Raw genomic sequence first — 23,193 nt, 5'->3', positions numbered from 1 at the left:
GCCTAGCAATATCTTGTGTGTGTGTGTCCATAAGTGTGTTGGTTCAGTCGGTAGATTTACAAGAAATGGAGCTTTCTGCATTAGCATCAAAAACACTGTGTGTGTGTGTGAGCCCCTAAATGTATTTCAGTGGGTATTTTTACAAGAAATGGGGCTTTCTTTATTACCAGAAAAAACAAAAACACTGAACACACACACACACACACACACACACACACACACACACACACATGCACACGCATGCACACAAATGCACGCACGCGCACACATACACAAATTCAGCAGACAACGTACATTGGCAGTAGTAGTGCCAAGTTGCTATGGCGATTTGGGGAGAGGTCTAATATTGCTTGTTCCCTCTGCCCAGACTGCAGGTCCTAATAATTTGAAAAAAGAAAAGAAAAACCCTTTTCATCTACTCTTTGAGTGACAAAGCACCACTTGTGAAATAGTGATTCTCTTTTATCTTCATTTTACCAGACTTAATGACAATGCTCTTTACTGAAACAAGCTGTCGGTTACTGGAAAACTTGTGCAGTTGCACGACTGACTGTTCCAAGATGTCAAACAGATGTCATATGAGAAACAAAATCTTACAGTCTTAACAACTTTTAGTAAAATACAATGCACACAGTGCAGAATTATCTCCACATCGTTGCTTGATTTGTGGTGCAAAGTGGAAGTAATGGCGCTCTCCGAGTTCAAGGCATACTTCAGCACAGAGCCGTAGCTGCAGTATAACCCTTGGATACAGTCATTACTTTCACTCACTTCATTAGACTTCATGATCAACGCTGAGTCTACATGACAGGAGGCTGCTATAGAAAACACCATATTCACACTTTCTATAAAAAACTGTGTCTGACATTGTGTATTAGTCAACCTGCTTTAAAAGAAAGTTGTGGAAAGCAACAGAGATTTAAGCTCTATTAAAATAGGAGAATGTAAGATAATGGATGCTCGAGGTGTAAAAACCGTTTAACTGAATTGAAGGAGTGAGTGAAGGAGGGGGGATGGGAGTGGGGCCAAAGCAAGGGGGGGAGGCGGTACAATTCTCTTGCCTCTTCTATTCAGCTGAATGTGACGGATGTTTCTTTTTTGTGTGCATTCACTTAATTCGCCATTGAAACAGAACATTTTAGCACATGCTCTGTAGGGCTAACAGAAGTGGCCCCTGAGGGACAAACTCCAAAAGCAGTCAATGAGACTGAGTTATGAGGCTTATATTTCCCCAGCATCTGTGTGCCTGTGGAGTCTTACACACAACACCAATAATTAGTATTAAAACAAAACAAAGATGCAAACTCAGTTTTTGGCCACACTCCAAACTAAGGGTGTAATGAAACATTTATGCATCAATGCATCATGGTGCAAATGTCACGATACAACTGCGTCCTTGTGACATGTATTAATCTATTCATATCACAATGAATCGTTCATTTACATGGCAAACTTTTATTTAGGTAGACTGAAGCGCTGAAATTAATAAACACACTTGTTAGCATTGAAAGTTATGTTTGTTATTTCAATGATCTCTTCAGTGTCGGTGGGGTGCGGTTGGGGTAATCTGTCAAATCTAATGGTCACTTTCACATCACAGCTAATCACACTATCGTATTGTGATGAATTGTTGTTAATCATATCATATCGTTATAAATTAAGAGACACCATATTGCATTGTATCGTTGTTCAGAGCATCACTATCATATTGTGATCAAGTTGTATCATCACACTCCTACTCCAAACTGCTGACACGCTTCTTTGAGTGGACCAATCAGGATCCAGACTTTTTCCCCAGTGTATTCTCCATCATAACAATAACTTACAATAGTTACAATAATAAGTTGCAACTGTAAAATGAATGTATGATTATTGTAAGAAAACAAACTTTTTCACAAATGTTTTCTTGCCACCGTATGCTTTACTTTACTTATGCTTTTCAAGCTTTCTAAAACTACTCGCTTAAAGAATAATCTACATATCTATGTTCAATGAAAAAAACAATGAACATTTTGTGTGACCTACCATCTCACGAAACATTCCATAATTTCTGCACTCAATCATTTTTGCTCTCAAATCCAACATTTCAGCAGCTCAATCTCCGGAAAGACACACTGAGAAACTAGAAAGGATTTCAGAAGGGTGAGCAGGAGAAATGATATCACTAAATTAAATATTGATGGCTGAAAATCAACACAGGCCCCAACAAAGCCTTTGTGTTATTGACTGCTCGTCCGGGCCAAACGTTTATTAAGATATCTGTTCGGTCTTGCCAAATCTTCAGAACAGAAAGACAGCACATTTTCCTCATAAAGCTGCCTTTTAGAACAGAAGCCACAAGGCATAGAACTGGGGATTCCGTGGATGTATGGTATTCTTAACGTATACTTCATTTTATCGAACCAGGTGTTTCTATTTAATCCCAATAATGAATGTCAAATGTAATGTAAAAACTGCTTGCAAAATCTTGCAGCGCAAAGTGTCACTTGATTGCTGGTTGTGGCTTGATTGCGTGATTCCTGATATTGGGTACTCTAACACTACAACCAGAGGCACATTAATGAAAATGACATGTATGAAGCCACAGAGGCATGGATGACGCAGTTCTTCACTGCCTCTCAGGGTCCCATCACATGGCCTGGTAATACAGCCCTGAGAAGACAGGGCTGTTGTTACAGTGGTGAATGCTTCACTGCTGAGCGCAGAGGAGATGGGGGAGGGAGGCTGAGCTGTCAGGTAATGTATAGCTCCAATCCCACTGTACACACAGCCAATTACCTCTGTGAGAGACACGCTGCAATCCACACACCAGCGGCCAGCCCTTAGTAAACTGGGAACACTGTAGTTCCATGGCATAGGAAACACAACAGGAAGATCATTATTCCCCCCGCCCCCCATCTTAGTCTGTTTGCATTGGAAAAAAATGTCAAATCACTAATTTCAATGTCTCTTCATAGCAATGAAAACATTTTTGCTCTGCACACACCCCTGTGAGGTAGTCACTGTACAACACTGCACGTCTAGGCCGTGATGCTGCATCTGCTTTTGGGTAAATTAAAACAATGATCCCTTTCTTTCCCCGTCACGTATCACTAACCCCCCTGTGAGGTTCTCAAATTTTCCCAGCAATTTGTTCCACATTAACCGAGTCACTTACAAGTCTCATGAGAGAAAGAGCAAGACAGAGAGAGAGAGAGAGAGAGAATATTTTGGGACAAGCTTGTCAGTAGCTCCCAGTAGCAACTAGCTCTAGCAACAGTAGTGCTGACAAAAGCAGCCATCTTTTGTCAATGTGGGCATGTGATTTAGCCAAGGGAATGCAAGAAATGACAATCTTCACAATGGAATGAGGCACAGGGTTCACCCCACGGACACACACACACACACACACACACACAGACCTTCTGTCCCTAGCATAATGCTTAGGGATCAACCCTACCCCCCTCCCCCCCAAAAAAATCCTGTGACAGACTGTGCAACAAAAGGTTTATGTTTATTACTGTGATTATCTGCATGATTATCATTGCTAATGCTAAGACCCCGGTGTGTTTCTGTGGGGGACGCTTTACAAACCACAAAAGGCTTTAAACACTGAAGTACACAAGCAGGATAGTAAAGGACAAGCTTTGTCTAGTAATGCAGAGAAACATTTGGGGAGATGAACGAGAAAGACAGAGTAACAACAAAGAAAGAAGTAAATAGAAACTGACTTTTTGTCTTCCTGTTGAACTGGGGCTGGGGTGTGGGGGGAGGGGGAGGGAGGTCAGGGCTATGGCAAATAGAATCATATCATTAATACTGCTTACACATTTGATGCACATCAAATGCATTTGGTCACCATGTCCTGAGATCACAAGCAGATCCAGTCTTCTGGAAAACTAGCTGGATCCAGGCCGATATCTGACCTGGTCCATTTCCTCAGAGGCACGGTGCGGACGGAGTGACGAGATTCTCCTTTGTGTTCCCACAGTGCCTGAGCCCCAGACACGCAGAGCAAAAGAACCAAAATCATACACCGATATGAAACCCATCTGTAATCTCTCACTTTAATCTGTGTTTAAGGGAAATATCATTTTGCAGAGTCAGGATGACGTTGTAGTCATTTTTCCTCCCTTTGCAGGCTTTTGCATGCATTTTAGCTGAAATGGCTCTTTCTGTGGGCCTCCATCAGCCAGCTCACCTGAGTTCTACCAGAGGATGCAGGAGTACCTGGGCAGTGCACTCACTGAGGCTTGGACCTGTCGAGTGAGACTTGTGGTGGGTGCCCAATCAGGACCCTCAGGGCAGCAGTCAGAGGAGATGTTCTGGTTGGCAGCATAACAAAGGCTGTCTGTCACAGAGCACTCGCTATGTGTCAGTCTAATTGGAAACATATTTGTGTGAGGAGCAGACGGTGTGGCAGATTGACAGGCACTCTCCGCCCCTTCAATGGAGAAGACGGGACTGAAAATAAATAAATTACTGGCAGGATATTTATTGCCATGCCTCTTGACAGAAATGCAGGAGCAGAGGTTTGAAATCACATTAGGGTTATTAAAATTGATAGTGGCAGACAAATTTGCCATGTAAATGTAGTTCTGGGAGACGGTGAGGTGAAACAGGGGCACTGAATCGCTCCTTTCAGAGAGAGAAAGCGAGCGACGCGCAGAAGCGTGCACAAACACACGTACGCCTGCGCCGCCTAGGGCTCATTCTCGCAGGTTAGATCTCCGCCATGGGCTCCATATCCAGGCTTTTGTAATCAAAGCTCACTCGCAGATTTCAAAGGCAATTAGCATGCAGATCACGGGAACCGTTGAGGAGTGATCAGGCATTGCCATCCTCATCAAAGCATCTCCAGCGTTTATGTGCCACTGCTCAAAGTGAATGGGAATAAAGCTAAAAGCTCCACAATGCAACCGACAGCAGTGTGCTGAAAACCTCTACAAGATGCAACAAAGGCTCTCTTAAGCAACAGCAAATTCATTTTTTTTGTTGTTGTGGGTCTTGCATTAGGGTAAATCACAAGGCCACCTCCACCAGTCTCAGTAGCCTGCCTGACTACATCTTCCCTGTGATCTACCCAGTAGCCCATGATCTACTGTACCTACTGAGTAGCCTATATCACAGGGCTGTGTTTGGAACACGTTTCACTTTGAAGCTGAAGCCACTGCCAAAGTTCTTCATCCCTCTTTCAGTATTAATCCAAGTAAAAGAGTCAAATCACATTAGATTTCCAGGCTCATGACAGTTTATGCTTTAATCATATTAATGTATCATCCCAAGTTGTTTTTTTGGCTCAGGATAGAGCAGAATAACAACAGCTGCTAGAATGTACATTTAATCCCACCACTCAGGTCAGAATGCATCGGTTCAATATTCCTTTAGCAGAAATGTGATCACTTTGGATCTGGCAAAGTGCATACCTGGTGCTCTGATAAAAGGCCATAGATCCATAACATTTAGGCTACATAACATTCCTCCTCTGGTCTAGTGAATATCTCTGGCTAATGCTTGCAGCAAGAGTAGACTAAAATAGCATCTTCTAATTTTTAATTTGAAGAAGGAATAGATCTGTTAGAGGCAGATAATGTAGAGATACACTTTTTACATTACCAACACAATTTGATTTATTAACCTATCCATTGTGACACATCAAGCTGACATGAATCAATGTCTCTGACACTTCAAAATCTACCTGGGGTATACAAAGATAAAATAAAAGAAATTATGTGTGCTTCCAGGTATGTTTTTATCTACAAGCAACCAAGCAGTAGAGTCTGAAACAGCTTTCCAGAACACCGAGCAGCGATTACAGGCAATGGCATCATCCTCCCATCAAGCACTGCCACCTTCCCTCAGGCCCCAAACAAGTACACTATGTACACAGGAAACCAGGTAAAGATACATTAAGATACATAGCCTATACATTATTAATAGTTAAATTGGCCTATACTGTATGTATATTTGCCTTTTCATTATTATGAGAATGCCTGGACTGTAATCATGGGAATACAGTGCGCCATACATAATGATACTGTCCAAGTGTAAGATAATAACATCAGAGGAAGGAAGTTAGTTTTCAAAATAGATCCAGGAAAGTACCACACAAATGAAGCAATTAAGTCTCCTTGTTTTGATCCATTTACTCTAATTATAATCAAAGAACATTTTCTGATGAATATGCATACACTTGAGGTTCACCAAATCTCAGCCCTAGATCATCCTAGATTCACTCTTATTTTTACGGCTTCCCTTTTTTTTAAAAGGTTAGAACTTAGATTGTTCATGCTCCACAAAAACATTTAGGTCTTTTACCATCAGCTCAGAGGCTGAGAGATGATTTAAGGGAATACTCCCCATTCAGCTTGTGTACATGTGTACTTGTAAATACACACAGACACATGCACATGCACACACACAAAATTCCACGTCTATGTCTGTGCGTACAAACACACTCACGCAGGTTGCATCTGCGTACGTATGTGTGCACACATGCACAAATGCACAAACACAGAACACAGGAGGGAAAAACAATGTTGTTTTTAAAGCTGACTTTAATTCTGCCTTCAGGATTTGCAATAGTGTTAAATTGTCAAAGGGGCATTTCAGGCCAAAGAGGACAACAGACATGCACAGAATCCCTGAACAAGCTCAACATCCCCGGCACGTTAGCAATTGAGCTCCCATTTATCAGTGCAGCCTGGAGAGAACTGCAGCCAGCAGAAACACAGGATACTGCAAGTACGTGCAGAGGCCACTCAGTGTTCCTGACTTCTTAAACACACCTTCTTTGGAATACACAAAAATACAACCAGAGGCATATTTATTAACAAAACCATTACCATATTTTCTCACTGACAGAACATTCCCAGAGGGGTAAGGGGAATTACACTGATCATTAGTGGAGCTAGCTATATAAAGTTGTTGCTGGTAACTTGTGACAGTCCCAAAATCTTGCACTCACACACACACACGCACACGCATGCACACACGCACACAACCTAGTTTTCAATGGACCGATTTAGCAATCCAAAAAAATCTTTCCTCTATTTCTTGTCCAGAGAGCTAATTTTACTTATTCTTCAGAGAAACAGGAAGATATTCTCTTGCTTACTGTTATTGTTAGACCCACTCACGACAACACACTAACCCATTAAACTAGCTTCAGAATGCAACAGGGCTGTGCTGACAGTATCCACTTCAAAACAACTCCACACAAACACTACATAACGCCACCCTGACCATACCATACACTTTTGATGGTGCCATGGTTGGGGACATTTTTCCTCAACAGCTAGTAGGTATCAATTCCACCTATAAGAGGCCAGGCTAAATGGTGCTCTTCAATGGCAGTGGCCATTGCAGACAACAGAAACAAGGCCAGATAACTTAATACATTAATCAGTTTAATGAAGGTATCAGCTCTCTCCAAATCAACCAGTACAGTGAATCTTGTTGGCTTCAGTACAATCAGAGACCTTTCCAAAAGAAAGAAAGGGTCCGGAAAGAAAGTGAGGGCTGCATATATGTGAGAGATGTACATTTGAGATATTATTTGATTTGATCTTGATACTGAAATGGTTAAATTGGAAGAAAACAATAAGAACATTTTTTCCAGGTCTTTAGAATAATTTTTTGTTCGAAATATTCTTTACAGCAACAGTAAGAAGTAGCCTAGCGCATAGACGTTTCTGTTAAAAAGCACTTTTCAGTTACTTAAAGGACACAAGTCGGAGCTTGACAGGGTGTAACTTATTTTTAGGGTGTGCCATGAGTTATGCCAATGCATTTTTTTCCTACAAAATAATTCATACAAATAAAAATGAATACAGCTTGGCCTACATGAAACCCTGTAGAAGTATGGATGTGAACTAAGAAACAGACAAAGCCCTGCTTAAACTCAGGGGTATTTTTCATTGCTAGGTTGATTGAAAGAGGAACTACCAAAACACCTTAACCTACCTTACAGAATAAGTTCCTACAGTATTATAAATAAGAAACAGTATAATACAGCGCATACAAAGGCGTTGCCTCTCCTTCCTCACATACTGTACATAATGGTCCTAAAATACATGCTATAGACTAAAAAAACAACAACAATCGCAATCAGCACCTCAGTGAAGAAAATGTTTACTGCAGAAATGATGGCTTTAGCTGCGGGTAAGCACTGATTTTATGTATCTGTGCAATTATATGAGGTTAATGTTAAAAAGATATTATCTATTAATGTTCTGCATTGCCTCACCTGCCGTTAACAACACACAGGCACTACTGTGAATACGAACGTGAAATTGTATAAGCAGAGATGTGCAATCAATTCTTCAGTCAAACAGATCTTTAAGGCATAAGTGTAAGCAGGGGTGGTGATGTGGAATAGTGTTTAGGGAACTAAGCTTACAAGCTAAAGGTTGCATGTTTAAGTCGGGAGTGGAATCACTGATCTAGTGCCCTTGAGCAAGGTACTTACTCTGGTTTGCTTCAGTGAAGCTGTAGTTATGGACACTATGTCAAATATAACTTTAGCAAGACAGGCTGGATAGCAGTGTCTGGTAGGCAAATAAATAATAAACACTTAACCACCTAGAAAGAGGTTCATTTGAGTGTCACCTCAATCATACACAAAATTGTATCAAATTAAAAGGGCTGGTGCCCTTCTGGGTGAACCGTGCCTGTAATCATGAATACAAGCTGCAGGAAGTATAATAACATGATTGACTGGAGGAAAGAAAGCCCTGTTGTGACCTCTGCTATTCATTTCAGCAATCACACAGCGCTTAAGGGAGTACAGAGAAACGCATCATCACGTGAAACAAAATCAACTTTTAGTTTCCAATGAAAAAGAATGCAAACAGACAGCCTGGGATTACAGACACAGTGTTTGTGTTGTGCATTTTATCACATGATAAAGCGACAATTTAGCGCTCCTGTGATTCCACACTGAGCCTTGCATTCACTCCTCATGTCCCACAATCACCAGACTGAAAACATTAAAGGAGATAATAATGCACCACTACCTCAACGTACGGTGTGAATAACGGACAGCTGCCTTTCTCTGTTAAAACAGAAAGAACATCGTAGAACGCTGGAACATGGCAATACATCGGGCCCACAGGTTGTTTTTTTAGTTATATTCTGAACCTGGGTTGTTGTGAACAAATCTTGTCTGTCTCACTGTGTGCACAGCCTGAAATGGTAGGACACCAAGTTCTGTACATCTGTGAGCGATGGGGACATGAATAACTTACCCTTATCCTCCGCATCGCAGCTACAATTTCCATGCGACTGTTGGGCCTTGGCACGTCCAGGCTGCCCACATACTGCAAAGCACCCAACACAAGAGTTATACACAATAATTACTCCATCGATGTACAGCACAGGAGAACAGCAAACAACCCAGCACAGCAGAAACAGCAACCAAGAATCCAGAAGCGCACTGCAGACCGGGTGACAGTTACCACACGTCACACATCCGAAAAAATCACATAACACGAGGCAGCAGTGTCCAGACCACAAGCTATCTAACAGTGTTACTTCAATTAATTACAATTGACTATAATTCACATCATGTAACACAGTCATTTAAACACAAAATGGTGTGTAGTCTGCTTACTGACTTTGACTTCTTTCTTTCATTGCAATCATTAGAACTGAGTAAATGGTTACAAAGAGAGGTGCTCATGTTCAGAATTAACTCAACAAGGCTGTAGGAGAGCACTGATATCAAAACATATGCATAATAAGCAAATACGTCCCACATTAATACCTCAGCAATTCAGCACAATGTGACATTAGCTACCTCAGACATCTTGGTGCACTCAAATGGATCTGGAATATGGATAGTTGTAGATATTTTAATCCTGTCTTTAAACATCCCAAGTTATTTTTTTTTTTCATTTTAACATCTTCAATAAGAGGAAATGTGATAAATAAATATTATAACATCAAAAAAATATCTCAGTTATATCACTCCTAACAGACTGGAAAGGACAGCTAGCAATGCATCTATATGCTTGTGTATGCCCTTTACATAAGCCTGATGTATGCGGCAATACCATATAAATAAGCATAAACAATATGCTGCATTTGGCAGGATGTGGGGTCATACAACATGTTAAATGATAAAAACAACCAGCAGAACAAGAATTCATTCTATTACTGGGCATTTTTGTCAGTTACATATATTGAAACATAGGTTTAGTTTAAATAGCCTATATTTTTTATGTTGCATGGGAGCTTCAATAGTAAATGTATAGGTCTACTCAGAAAAATGACCAATATTAAAAATATATTCTCTATGAAAAGGTATAGGGCTCATGTTCATGTAAGCTACATCATTAAACCTAAGGCTTTCCAACTTGTCAGGAGAAATCAACAACATGAGCTATAAAAAATGTATTCTCATTTGCATGTCAATGTTGTCTTACATTTTAGATTTTTTCCACAAGCTTTCAGTGTCTATGAACACCAAGTTCTTTACAGTGAACTGTAGAGACGGGGACAATCAAGCACAATCTTAGCCGTTTTTGTGCATCCTACAAGATCTGAGGTGCTTTGACAAGCCAGCCGATTTGTTACTTGTTTCAATACACTATAACTTTCACGCTGAGATGCTTTACAACTGGGTCTATATATAACGTATTGAAATAGAAAATTAATCAATTTGCAAATGTACTTATGGTACAAAAATTGTAACACCGAATAACATTCTAAATGTGTTTTTCTATTTTTCAGAATTAATTATTTTATGCTTAAAAGCCAGTAGTCAAAGTTCACCAAACTGTTTTTTTATTTTTATTTTTTTTAACCGTAATTTGAACGTTTGCTGAATGTGGAGAAAAATCCATTTGATTTTCAGTATTGAATGAGTGCATGCCAGTCTATAGCCAGGTTTTCGATTATTTTTCACCAAATATTGAAACCTTTCGAGGACACTGTTTTCAACAAGAAATGTGAACCCTTTGTAAACGTATTAGCTATTACTTTCCGACGAGGCCTCGGTTATATCTTTATATATACAATAATGAAATTGTGACAGTCCAGTTTAATTTGGAGGACGCTCAAGAGTTTATTTCAAGGTAGGCTAAAGCTTACATGTACAGTACTAAATCAATAAAACCACTGCTACTAAGTAATATATATGCATGTACAATTTAAATAGCCTACGTTAAACTGCGCTAAAGTACTGACAACTTTAGTGACCAAGCAGCACAAGAACGCAGAAACGGTTCTCAGTTGACAACTATCTTACATGATAATTTAATATGTAATATAATGTAATGTAATGTAATTTCCCAAATTTGTAGGTCTTAAAGACCGCGTGGGTGAGCCGATCTCAAACCATGTTTCATGTTAACAACGTTTTCGCTCCAATATTCTTATTTGCGAATGTAACATGTTTTACTCTACCTGTAGATGAGGATTTTGCCTACTCCAAGATCGCTTAAATGGTGAAAGTTCACCAATTGGCCATAGATTATTTCCAGTAGCATGTTATCTCTTCCTGGAGTTCAGGACCATGGGAAACCCGTTTTGACCTTACACTAAATAAGAGATAGTTTATTATAAAGACAGTGAAATCAATATGTCACCTTTGCTTGAAAACTGATCCCATGTTGGTATGCTTCCTCGTTGTGAAGAGGAACCCGCGAATCCCCCACGTCGTCCACCAGGTTGTATCTGTTTCGTACTGGCATTTTCCGAAATATCTCCAAATTGGATTTATGTCCGTGCGCTACTGGCAATCCGTAAAAAACAGTATTTCCAGGCATAAATGTATCACGGTAGCCTGTATGAATATCAGCCCGTTGCAAATAACTTTAAGATAGGGAGCAACTCCAAAGCTTGACAGCCCATTGTTGTCATGCATCCAGATCCAGAAAGAGCGCACATAGTGTGCAGGAACCTAACTACAAAAGAACGATTTAGGCGCCTCTTTTTATTATTCCCGAGATCCCTCAGGAATCGTTTTATGTTCCGTGTGTCGCACCGGGTGCTATGCCTGCAGCAAACTCAGTGTATACCCTTCAGTGGACGCTGAATGCATAATGAAGCCGAATTCCAATACTTGCACTTGCTAGATTTCCAATATTAACAGCCCCTGAATACCCGTGTTGCGCCAGAGCTGGTGTAGCCTAAATACCCACCGATTGGCAAGAGCTTCCTAATGTTTTTGAATGTAACAAGCGTAGCTCGTTAGCGCCGCTCTTGTTTATCGAGTGCTTCCCGATTGGAGCAAAGTTACATCACATGATAATACTGGGAAAACATCCCTGCATTCAGTCAGGAAGCGTTTTCCCCTGCCAGTTAAACAAGTTATTGTCCGGCCGAGCACAGTACACATAATTTGTGATCAAGAATTACAACGGAATAGGGACCAATCATGCGTACTTCTGGCAATATTAATTATGCATTGTGTTATGGCAGGTGTATGTAGAATGGCAGCGATACAAACGGCAAATATTTCCCATATCTAACACATATAGCGAAGTCTAAAAAGAGTAGTTTGTAAGATGCATCTGTGCATGACGTAGGGCGATTACTGATAGTGAGTATCATTAAAATATTTAGCAACATATCTAGAATACTGAAAGAAGTGTAACGTGAAATCATTCGTAAAGTCATGCTTTTTATTTGATTTAAAGCTTTAAATGAAACATGCAGTACGAAATCCATGTAGTATCAATGATGTATGAATACAAAACCGCAGTAGATACGTTCATTTGAGTTCAGCATAATTATTGTTCCTCCAGTTGTAATAAAATATGTATATATATACATGTGAAAATAAATAAGGTAAGCAGTGGGGAAATTCCTCAAATTACAACAGCCATAAAAGATTAATTAAGTTTTAATTACCAGCTACAGGCTTGATATATATTTGAACAAGTGCCCCCTCTGTTGGCCGCATTTATATTTCTAGGAAGCAAACTAATGGTATTACTGCCGTCTTCTTTCTTTGCCTTAACCTTTTAATATTCACTGTACAGCACTGCGATATTGTCTAAATGGACAGGGTTTAAAAAAGAAAAAGAAAAAAAGAATTGTTACTACTACTACTATTATTAGCAGTAGTAGTGGTAGTAGTAGTATTGGTGTTGTTGTTAACATATTTGTTATCATTAATATTATTGTGAAATTACCTACACAGGAATTTGCTCCCTCTCAGACAGTTTATATAATCGTTTATGAATATTCTCTTGAAAATTGTATGCTTAAAATAGAATGTGTTAAGAGAAGAATCATGACTGATTAAAATTATTTGTCATGCCTCCTATAAATCTAATGACATAAGTTTACCATCCAGTTCACTTAAAACTCCATAGTTAGATGAAACGAGTAGAAGCATACTTAGTGGGATGACATGGAGATGTCATAGCACGGCACCTTGGATTTACAGTGCATATATTAATCTATAATACAAATAACTTGCTTTTGTGATGTGCATGTCAGAAATATCAAAGTATTCCTTCTTAGATTCTAATCTAAAATAAAACTTTCTTGACAGGTCATAGAATTAAGATGTCCAAGTAACTAATCTTCAACAGATGCACATAGTACACAGTATTGTTATGTATCAACAGCCCAAACAAAAGAATGCAGCTATGGATCCAGGAGTAAATTGTTTGACAAAGGTTTGCTGAAGAAAACTTAAGAAGCTGTTATTCCACATACTTTTACTGAAGCACTGTCAGTGAATTATACATGCGGCAAGCAGCATGCTTGCCAGCAATAATGTTATACAGTAAAATTACATTTTTGTATCTCTTCAGAAGCAGGCATGTTTTGCTCTGTGTGCTATAATCCAGACAATGCTACGGAGGCTCTTATTTGACATATATTTATGCTGACATTTAAACATGCATAGTAATATTTCTTTATTGCTATTTTGTCTTTAAAAACAGCTTAGTCCATGCCAGTGAAGTCCCCCCTCAAGTTGATGTGTATAGGTAACTTCATGGAATATGGATAAACCATAGTTGCATTTCATAAAACATTTCAAGTACATGCATGGTTAAAAAAGGATGCATGTTTGTGGTTGTAATAAGGTATTTATTGTGGTCCAAATCAGAGAAGCCTTGAATCACTAATCACTTTTTTAAAAATTGATTTTAAATATTGATAAGAAGAAACGTACATAATCTATCAATGTATAAGTAGCCTACTGCATGAGAACATTTAGTTAGCTAGATCGATCTATTACTGAAGCAACAGAAGAGTTTCATGTTTTTATTTAAAATGAAAATATATTTCTGTGGCATGGCGAAGTAAATACATATTGGATTGGTTACATGCTATAACGACCTGAGCAGCATCTCACCCATACATGAACGCGTTTCGCAAACGCAACGTATTAAAGAGCTGGAGCTGTCTGGAACCTCAGAGGCTTCCGTCGGTTGCGTTGTCAACAGGACCAAAACACAAGCACGGCATTTTCAACACGTCTGTCTAAGCCACACCGTCTTCTGGGCAATGGGCATTTCGACGGGCGTAGTGTGTATGTTCACGTCTGCTGAACCAGTCTTCCAGTTCTACCGGCATGTGCTGTCATAATGTTAGCTAAATTATGCCGTATGCAAATTTAAAAGTAGAGTTGATACGTACATACAGATTACAGCTGCGATATTAGCTTGCTAGAAATCCAGGGAACTAATAAACTTTAAGTTGACGAATTGACTCCTTGGCTAGCTAGCTAGATGAGCTATATTTTATGTTGGCTATTTAGCTAGCCATTTTAGCCGCACTGCTCGCTAAGCAGTTTAGCGCTAGAAACATGCCTAACTGGCCAGTCTTGACATCGGGACGTTCGGTATGAATGGGATTGACTGAGGATTTCTTCCTATGCAACGCGTGACATTGATGTGGAATAGCTGGAATAGCTAGCTAAAATGGATGCAGTTTCGCATCAGTTTATTTTACTTTTGTTTAGCTCGCTAACGTTAGTTAACAGTATGAGCGTGCACTTCTAGTGGAGCCTGCTGAAATGGGAATCTCGTGGTTAAATTCTTAACGTTTGCTAAGTAAGCTAGCTAGTAATCACAACAGGGCAGCTGACTTGATTTACTAGCTAGTCTACGTTACCACTTGCCAGCTAGCTAACTACAGAAATGTGTCGGTGGAAATCTGGGGTTGGGCTGTGTCCTTTATGAATATTTAATAAAGCCGTATTGCCTAAATTGGCTAAATAGCTAACTAGCTAGATATGTGGCGAGCTGATCTTCTACTTCGCTTGCTAGCGATAGATAACTTATATAGCTATGTGCCTTGCGAATAACAGAATGTCTAGCTAGCTAGGTACTTCTCATAAATCATCGCTTGTAACCAACTGGTGAGTTGCACTGCGCTATTTGGTAGCGATCCTCGCTAGTAAGCTATTTTCATTTACATAATGAGTGACCACTATGTGAAAGTTAAGGTCCAGTTAGAGCAGATGAAGTCGGCGGATGAAGAAGGCAAGGAGGCAGCTGCGGAAGAGGAGACAGTGCTGTCTTCCTCGCCTGGGTCTGCCTCTCCAGTTGCTGCTACTGTTGGAGGTCGGAGGGATGCTGTCAGGACCTCTGTGGCCAACAGACGCAGGAGTAAAAGTAGGGGCAAAAAGGGGTCTCCTGACAATGCATGTAGTCTGAACGTCAAACAGGAGGCCTCCAAACCACTACAGGAAACGATAGAAACCACTGAGGGGAAAATGATCGACCGCAACAGTAGCGAGCAAATGCTTCAAATCAAAGGAACTGGCAAAGTGCTGCAAGGGAAAATGGAAACAAATGGTGTTGTGGTGCCTAACCATAGATCGAAGGACCAGCGCACCAAAGAAGATGGTAATAAACTTACTAAGAAGAGGAAACTAGTGACAGTAGACACTTCCAAAGCCAAGACGTCTCTTGAGGCTCTAAAAGTCAGCATCAGACAACTCAAGTGGAAAGAGGTATGCAAACAGGTTCCAGTGCCGGTGGAACCACACCCTCAATACATTAATCAATACAAAAATTGTCAAGTTATTATTATTATTATTAACTTAGATGCTTCATGTTAGCAAAATATTTGATACTACACAGCTCATGGGAACGTGTATTGTTTTGACACTGATGTAATCCAGTAACTAACTATTGTGACACTTTAAGTGGCCAAATGGTAATTGATACTCGCGGTCAATGTTTGATTGACACACTCTCATTAACGAGGCTAAATATAAAATGCAAGGCCCGGCGACTTTAAACCCTGACACTTGAAACTTTGAGATTAATGGTAGGATAGATGGGATAGAGTTACAGCCAGTTTAGAGTTAGTTTAAAATAATGTATGTCTCTACTACACTATCGTAGTAACGAAATGATATTCTGAAAACGACGAGAACCGTTTGCCATCTGTCTGTTTTGGGATAAGTAATCCTTGCCATCTGCAGTTATCTATGCACTGTGAAATATACATGCGACCATCTATCGTCATCAGTTGTAATATAAACCTTACAGCTCGGACGGATCTGGTTTCTTAAAAAAATAAAAATGAAGTAGACTAGAAGCCAACTAATTGGATTGTTTAGTCCCTATACTCGAATAAAAGGTGTAATAAGTGCTTACTTTCACATATTCATGCTGCACTACTGTACTATTACAGTGTTTCTCCTGCTTAGCCGTGCCATGAAACCAGTTTCAATTGCATAGTTGTTGTTGTTATTATTATTATTATTATTATTATTATATTTTGCCACATGTGATTACTTGTAATTAATAACATGAATTTGTAAGTTTTAAAACATTGTGTTTAAAAGGGACTAACTGTGGTCATTGTGGAAATGATTGAGTTACTGAAGCTACAAGGTCAAGGGTGAATTGAGATGGCAGAAATTAAATAGGCTGTGTCTCAATTCACCAGGAACTGCTGAAGAACTCTGTAGTAATGGCCCTGGTTGTGACAATGATACAGCAATCCACAGTCTAAACTAGATCCATCCTCCAAGATCCCTGTTCATTGTCTGAATGCTGCCATTTTGTTGATGAATCTAAGAGCAGTGTTTTTCTAGAAGGGTGTGTCCATCTTACTGCATGACCAAATGACAAATGCGATATTATTTTTCTGAATTATTTAGTTGTGAATATAGAGTTGAATTTTGAAGTGAAGATTGACTTCACTCTCTGTTTAGAATTTTCCAGATCATTAAGAAGTATAACAAAGTGCTCACTGGTGATTAGTTCATTAATCAATTTGGTACCCCTGCTGTACAGCTCACTTTAGAGTTTGCAAATGAGTTTGTTTGATATCACACCATTTGCACATGTAAAGCATCTGCCAGTTGACTTTAAGCATATGGCACATCCTTACGGTGGGAAATAATTAGGTGTAATCTGGGATAATCCTGTAGACCTACATGCCCACTTTGAGGGAAGGGAAGGGGAGGGGAGGGGAGGGCAGAGATCCAACACGCGTGAAGAGTAAGTGCACTTTACATTTTCACTTCAGGATTTCCTGATTGAATCAGACAGTGGATCATGCTCTCTCTTAATATTAACAAAGGAAATGCAGTATTTAAGGGGACATATTCTTTTTTTTTTTTCACACATTAACAAGTTAGGAACTTCACTGTGCCCTTTTGGTGATTTAAATTGTTGTAGAAAGTTAATTTTCCTTTTCAGAAATCAGTAGAGAATACACTTGTTCGTATAAATGGATTCATAAAAATAGCACTGTATTAGTCCTGTCAATATTACCATATGAATTAATGTAAATAAACTAACATATTCATGTTATTTGTATTTTGTCATCACCGTTCAACCTCCCAAACATAGGCTAATGTAATTCATTTTTCTGGAATGATTTGGTTGTGTAGTTGTAACTTGTACGTTATAGTCCATGAAAGTTTCACACCCCTGGCATGTGTGCTTGTATGAATGGCATACATGCTCCAGTTGAGCCTTTCAATTAGCTAACTCTTGGATAATTAGTAGCCTACATGAGAAGAAAGTGGATGTATCCTATAGTGGCTCAAATGAAAACAACTTGTTCGTTTGAATAGGTTGATCAGTTTTAAAACAAATATACAATTTTTTACTACTTTTTTTTTTTTTTGCTCAAATTCGGGATTGTAATATCTAAGATGGAATTTTGCAAGTCTGTGTGTGGTATAGAATGTACTGTTTATAAAATATAAATAAAAAATAAGTGATTCATTGAATTATGGGAAACCCATTTACTGGACGGATATGCCGCTCTGTTTGTGTGCCTTTGTGTGAAACAGCCTTTTTTTAAAAGAACGGATTACATGTTTACCTTATCAACTTTATGACAATGTAAAATTGTAATATTTCAGGTATGACACAATTGGAGTTAACAAAGAGAACATACAATTATATTTGTTGCTTGAAGGCATTTTTATTTCGCTTTCTTGATAAGGTTAAGGTAATGCTCTTGTTTCCACACCACTGCTTAAATTTGTATGAGGGAAGTTACTATGAAGTAAATCTACATTTAGATAACAATCTTGCAAAAAGTCATAAATACTAACACGTTATGCAATATGAAGTGTACATTGGCAATACATACTGTATAGCTAAATAAAAACAGTAAAAACATCACACGTTTAAAATACGGGAGATCAAATAGAGTAGTTTGCAAGTATAAACTACACAAAAAATATGACAAAGCATTTACAAGCTGAAACAAAAAATAATTTTGCGATCTTACTGGGGATGCAAATTTTGTGAAATGCTTTTAATAGATTTTAGGCACTCATTAATCTATTAATAATGATTAATTGATAAGCTTAAAATATACTATATGGCCTATAAAGAAGAATTCAAGAATTCAGACTTAAAATAGGCCTACCAAATGAATTGTATATATCAGATAGGTTTTATTGCTTAAACAATCATTAAACAGGATTTGCATTGTGTATTAAGGCAATAGCAGAAGAAATAAAATGTTATCTTTCTCTAGGCTACTGGAATGTGCTTATCAATAAGTGACGTTACAGCTTTATCATGCATTCATTCTTGAACCGACACTTGCTTCCAAATAACTAATCTAAGCTTGATTATTCATTAATATTTGTACCGACTGATGTCTCAATTGGTTTTGGATATTAACTTGCTAGATAAAACTGCTATTTACTGAAGGAACATGAAAGCGATTCATGAAGTCATCCATGATTTTCTGACATTTGACATCTGCGATTGGTCAAAACTGCTGATGTATGAAGCTGCATGAAGTATGAATGTGATTGGCAGATTCATATTTAATAAAGCACTTATTAATGGAAATAGTCTGTATAATCTTCAAAAAGTGGTTATATTTATTTTGGCTGCTGGACCAGTGGAAATGTACCTGGGGCAAGTAGAACACCGGTGGAAAAATCATTATGTCAAGCCCTGGAAAAAATATTGTTGAAAACGATTGCATCACCACTTGCTAACCCTTATGTTTGTTAATTCAAGTAACATTCCTCGTAGGCCAATAAAAAACATGTGGGTATATGTTTACCTTTTACATGAAAACAATGTTGGTTAATTAATAATGACCTTATAGTTAACTCCAGGGAACAGTTAGCCCTGAGTCTTGCATGTTCTGTTGAAATTAGGGAAAAAATATATACCGTGATATATATTGTTACCGTCCAAAATCCAAGAAATGTTGTGATAGAAATTTTAGGCTACGTTGCCCAGCCCTAGTAGTAATTCTGCTTACTCCTTAAAGTTAAAAGCTGATGTTTTGCCATTGAACCATTGAAGGGGACTGACTAACAGACTGGCACAAGTGGCAGATTCCATACCGTGCCATATTTATATGCTAAATCTATAACCAGAATAAATAGTGTCAGATTGCTCATGCTTAGTGTCTGAAAGATATGCTAGTTTTTACAGTGTTACTTGCAGTTTCTCCAATAAAACCTGTTGATAAAATATTTAGGGTCTGGTGCTGCAGCGTGTGTGTACACAAAGTCATTTTGTTTGCTGCAGTGAGCTGTTGCAGTTGCTTGGTGAGTGACTGAGGGACAGTGTTTACATGGGCGCTTCTTCCACTTCCAAGTTCTAAACATTTTTGGGTGGTTTGTTGGGGTTTAAAAGCCAATACAGCTGGTTTAAAGGTTGATGTGGACTGTTTTGAAAATGTTTCAAAATTCAGAAGCAATAATTACTTCTTTCTTCTAAAATATTGTGATATCTTCGTGTTATGTAATGTGGAATGTGTTCTCTTCATTGAATCTGTACGCTGAGAATGATAAATTGTTCGAATGTAGTTTCCCTGTACTGTTGAATTGACAGGTGCAAAGTTCTTTGAACTGGGCTATTTCAGGAGCTTGCCACCCAAGCACCTGAGTGAGCATAAGAGGATATACATTGCAGCTGTAGTACAGCATTTATGGTGCTCTGCAGTGCACTTGCACACTTCTTTTTTTATGAGATGCGGACTTCCAGTGAGTTTGCAGGATGTGGTCACACTGCCCTTCTCATGGTACCCTTTCAGTGTCACTCTGGGGCAGGGCTCTGACATGGCGTGAGTCAGCTGTTTGACTCATCAGACCCTGCAGGAAGCTGATCTGATCAGAGGCGAATGTCCTTTTAACACTCTCCCCATTCTCACAGTGGTCCCTTCCACACATTTATTTGCATGGGTTCACCAGTATTATACCATATACTGTAGGTATTTTGCTTTGCTACACTGTAAGAAATAAATTTGTATAAATTGTTATGTATTGGTGGTCCCCCATACCCCCCCCCCGCCCTGTTTTTGTGCAGCTTCCTGGAGGTCGACGTGTGGCCTGTGACATATACTGGCATGGGGTGTCTTTTCATGACAACGAGAACATTGTGTCAGGCCAGGTCAACAAGTTCCCAGGTACGGTCCAGTGTTTCTGTGGTCTGGATTGTTTCCTGAAGTACTGTTGTACAGTAAATAATTTGGCCAAATATGACATAATATTACATTTTCCAAAAGAAACTAAGAAAAGTAAAGCATTACATAACATTACATTAAAGGGATGGCAGTGTATTGTAATGGGTAAGGAATTGGTCTTGTAACCTAAAGGTCGCAGGTTCAATTTCCAGGTAGGAGACTGCCATCATACCCTTGAGCAAGGTACTTCACCTGCATTGCTTCAGTATATATATCCAGCTGTATAAATGGATACAATGTAAGTGCAATATAAAATGTTTCTGGACAAGAGCGTCTGCTAAATGTCTGTAATGTAACACCATAAAGCATGGCTGAACGGTTTAATATTTACTTTTGTGAATGTTAATTATATTTCAACTTTCACAGAACAGATAATGTGAAAATAGGTGTGTCTAAACAGAATTCATCACAAGTTCTTGCTGTAAATGCAACCGTGTGATGGAACAGCAGGAACCAATCAATATTCATAAATTGTTTTCTCTAGAAACTCCAGAGACAGCTGTTCTCTGCACAAGTAGTCAGGATGATGCATTCTGTTTGGAAGCGCCCACTCCTGTCACTTTCCAAAACATTGGACTTTAATTTATGACGCTAGAATGGGTGTCCAACATACATTTTTCAAAACTAGAAAGCAAGATATTAGTGATATTGCATCCCAGTTGAAAGGTAACAGTATTTATTTTCTCAAATCTTTGGAGTAGCTCTGCACTGATGCTGCTGACGCCTGGAAGCAGCTGAAACAGTGCTGCCTGTGGGTGGGACTGTGGCCCACTCAATAGGGTGGTCCATATTCAAACCCATGCACAGTTCCCCCTGTGGAGGTTCTGTTTCTGGACATGGCACTTTCTGTGCAGTGATTCCATGTCTGTCTGTAACCCTTTCTGCTTCCCCCTTTGTACAAATTGAAGAAAAACAGAATGAGCAGACTGCTCTCTTGAAAAAAGAAAAAAAAATGCCACCTGTCTGCAATGTGCCGCTTTCATAAACATAAAGTTTTCTTTTTCAAATTTTAGTTTTAGTTTTTAACCTAGCCTCAGGATTCATATTATATCCAAATATTTCCCCAGGAGTTGTTCTGAAGTGTGTGGTCATAGTTTTTTGACTAAAATATCTTTAAATGTAGATGCATATTAAAGTCTTACAGTCCTTGTTTTAGTCAGCATCAAATATCCTCTCAGCAAGTAACATGACATTATGGAAATATCTGTATTCTCAAAATAGAGGGGTTAAATTGAGACTAACAAAAACATGAAAGTTATCAGTGATACAGTGTATCTATTTTTCATCTCTTTGTCCAGGGATGATTGAGATGTTGCGAAAAATCAACCTGAGTCGAGCTGTGCGAACCATGCAGGAGCTGTTTCCTGAAGAGTACAACTTCTACCCTCGTTCCTGGATCCTTCCGGATGAGTACCAGCTGTTTGCCACTCAGGTACACGATGTACACTGCACCTTGGCTGACTGCTTACGAGCCGGATAAGACAGGCACTGAAACACTTAAAGGCAGTGGTGAGAGCGGAGCAGTTTTGGCAGTTGCTGTGTTTAGCTATCGTGTTAGTGTATCTATCCACACGCTCATACCTAGGCACAGGTATGGTACAGGGTTTTTTACGTAAGCTTTTTGTCAGATCTGTAAAATTTAGGAGCACACAGAAAATGGAGGAGCACCAAATACTTTTGCATGATCTGTTTTTTCCCCTATGACCGAAACAGTTGCCAATAAAAATTATTCAGCAAATCAATTGTCCTTTTTACAATACAGAATTAAGTTCTTCAGTTATCAGTGCATAGCCGGGAGTTCCCAAACCTTTTCATTCAGTTTCTAAGTAGATTTCTTCCTCACATGTCCCAGTGTTTGTTTTCTTCCATGGGGGTTGTTAACCTCCCTCGTATTCCACCGGACTAAAATAACTTTTAATGTTCTTAGTTTCTGGAAAACTAGCTTAACCTACTGTCAATGAGCGGTACCACACTAACATTAGATGACAAGTTCTAAATGATTTGACATGCACACTCATCATCTCATTGAGTGACTTTTTGGTTATGCCTCATTAATATAAATGAGTTTGATTTTCACTACCACGCACCGAGCAAATATTTATTTGAATGAAGAATAAAATAAAGTAAAACAATATATCTTACTTATATTGCGCTTTTCCAAGTGTTTCGAATAATCTTTACAACAAATTCAAAGGACAAGCATAAAAGTTCAAAATCAATACATCAAGCCATAACAATGCTAGGAGAACAGTAGTTTTCAAATAGTCATCAAACAAGTGTGAATATGTTTTTATGTGGCTCATAGTACCATGGACAAGACTGTAAGCT

The 23,193-nt window shown here is 39.0% G+C and overlaps 2 protein-coding genes across 3 annotated transcripts in view; one reads left to right on the top strand and one right to left on the bottom strand.

The window, feature by feature from the left end:
• The window catches only part of si:dkey-34e4.1 (carboxyl-terminal PDZ ligand of neuronal nitric oxide synthase protein), a 57,247-nt gene extending 45,065 nt beyond the window's left edge, over positions 1-12,182 (bottom strand). Inside the window, exons 1-2 of one of the 2 annotated variants that reach the window (XM_035392190.1) lie at positions 11,571-12,182; positions 9,228-9,299 (exon numbers count right to left, since the gene is read on the bottom strand). In XM_035392190.1, coding sequence (XP_035248081.1) covers positions 9,228-9,299; positions 11,571-11,750 — 252 coding nt within the window. In that variant the 5' untranslated portion in view covers positions 11,751-12,182. The remainder of the gene's footprint in view (positions 1-9,227; positions 9,300-11,570) is intronic. The other variant, XM_035392189.1, reaches the window with a different exon arrangement.
• Positions 12,183-14,377: 2,195 nt separating this feature from the next.
• The window catches only part of ttll11 (tubulin tyrosine ligase-like family, member 11), a 40,272-nt gene continuing 31,456 nt past the window's right edge, over positions 14,378-23,193 (top strand). Inside the window, exons 1-3 of the mRNA XM_035391564.1 lie at positions 14,378-15,904; positions 20,709-20,808; positions 22,164-22,297. Of these exons, the coding sequence (XP_035247455.1) occupies positions 15,368-15,904; positions 20,709-20,808; positions 22,164-22,297 (771 nt within the window). The 5' untranslated portion in view covers positions 14,378-15,367. The remainder of the gene's footprint in view (positions 15,905-20,708; positions 20,809-22,163; positions 22,298-23,193) is intronic.

The sequence above is a fragment of the Anguilla anguilla genome, chromosome 14, assembly GCF_013347855.1.
Source record: "Anguilla anguilla isolate fAngAng1 chromosome 14, fAngAng1.pri, whole genome shotgun sequence".
In the NCBI taxonomy this organism is placed as follows: domain Eukaryota; kingdom Metazoa; phylum Chordata; class Actinopteri; order Anguilliformes; family Anguillidae; genus Anguilla; species Anguilla anguilla.
Note: the sequence above shows the minus strand (reverse complement) of the source record. Positions and strands in the feature narration are given on the sequence as shown.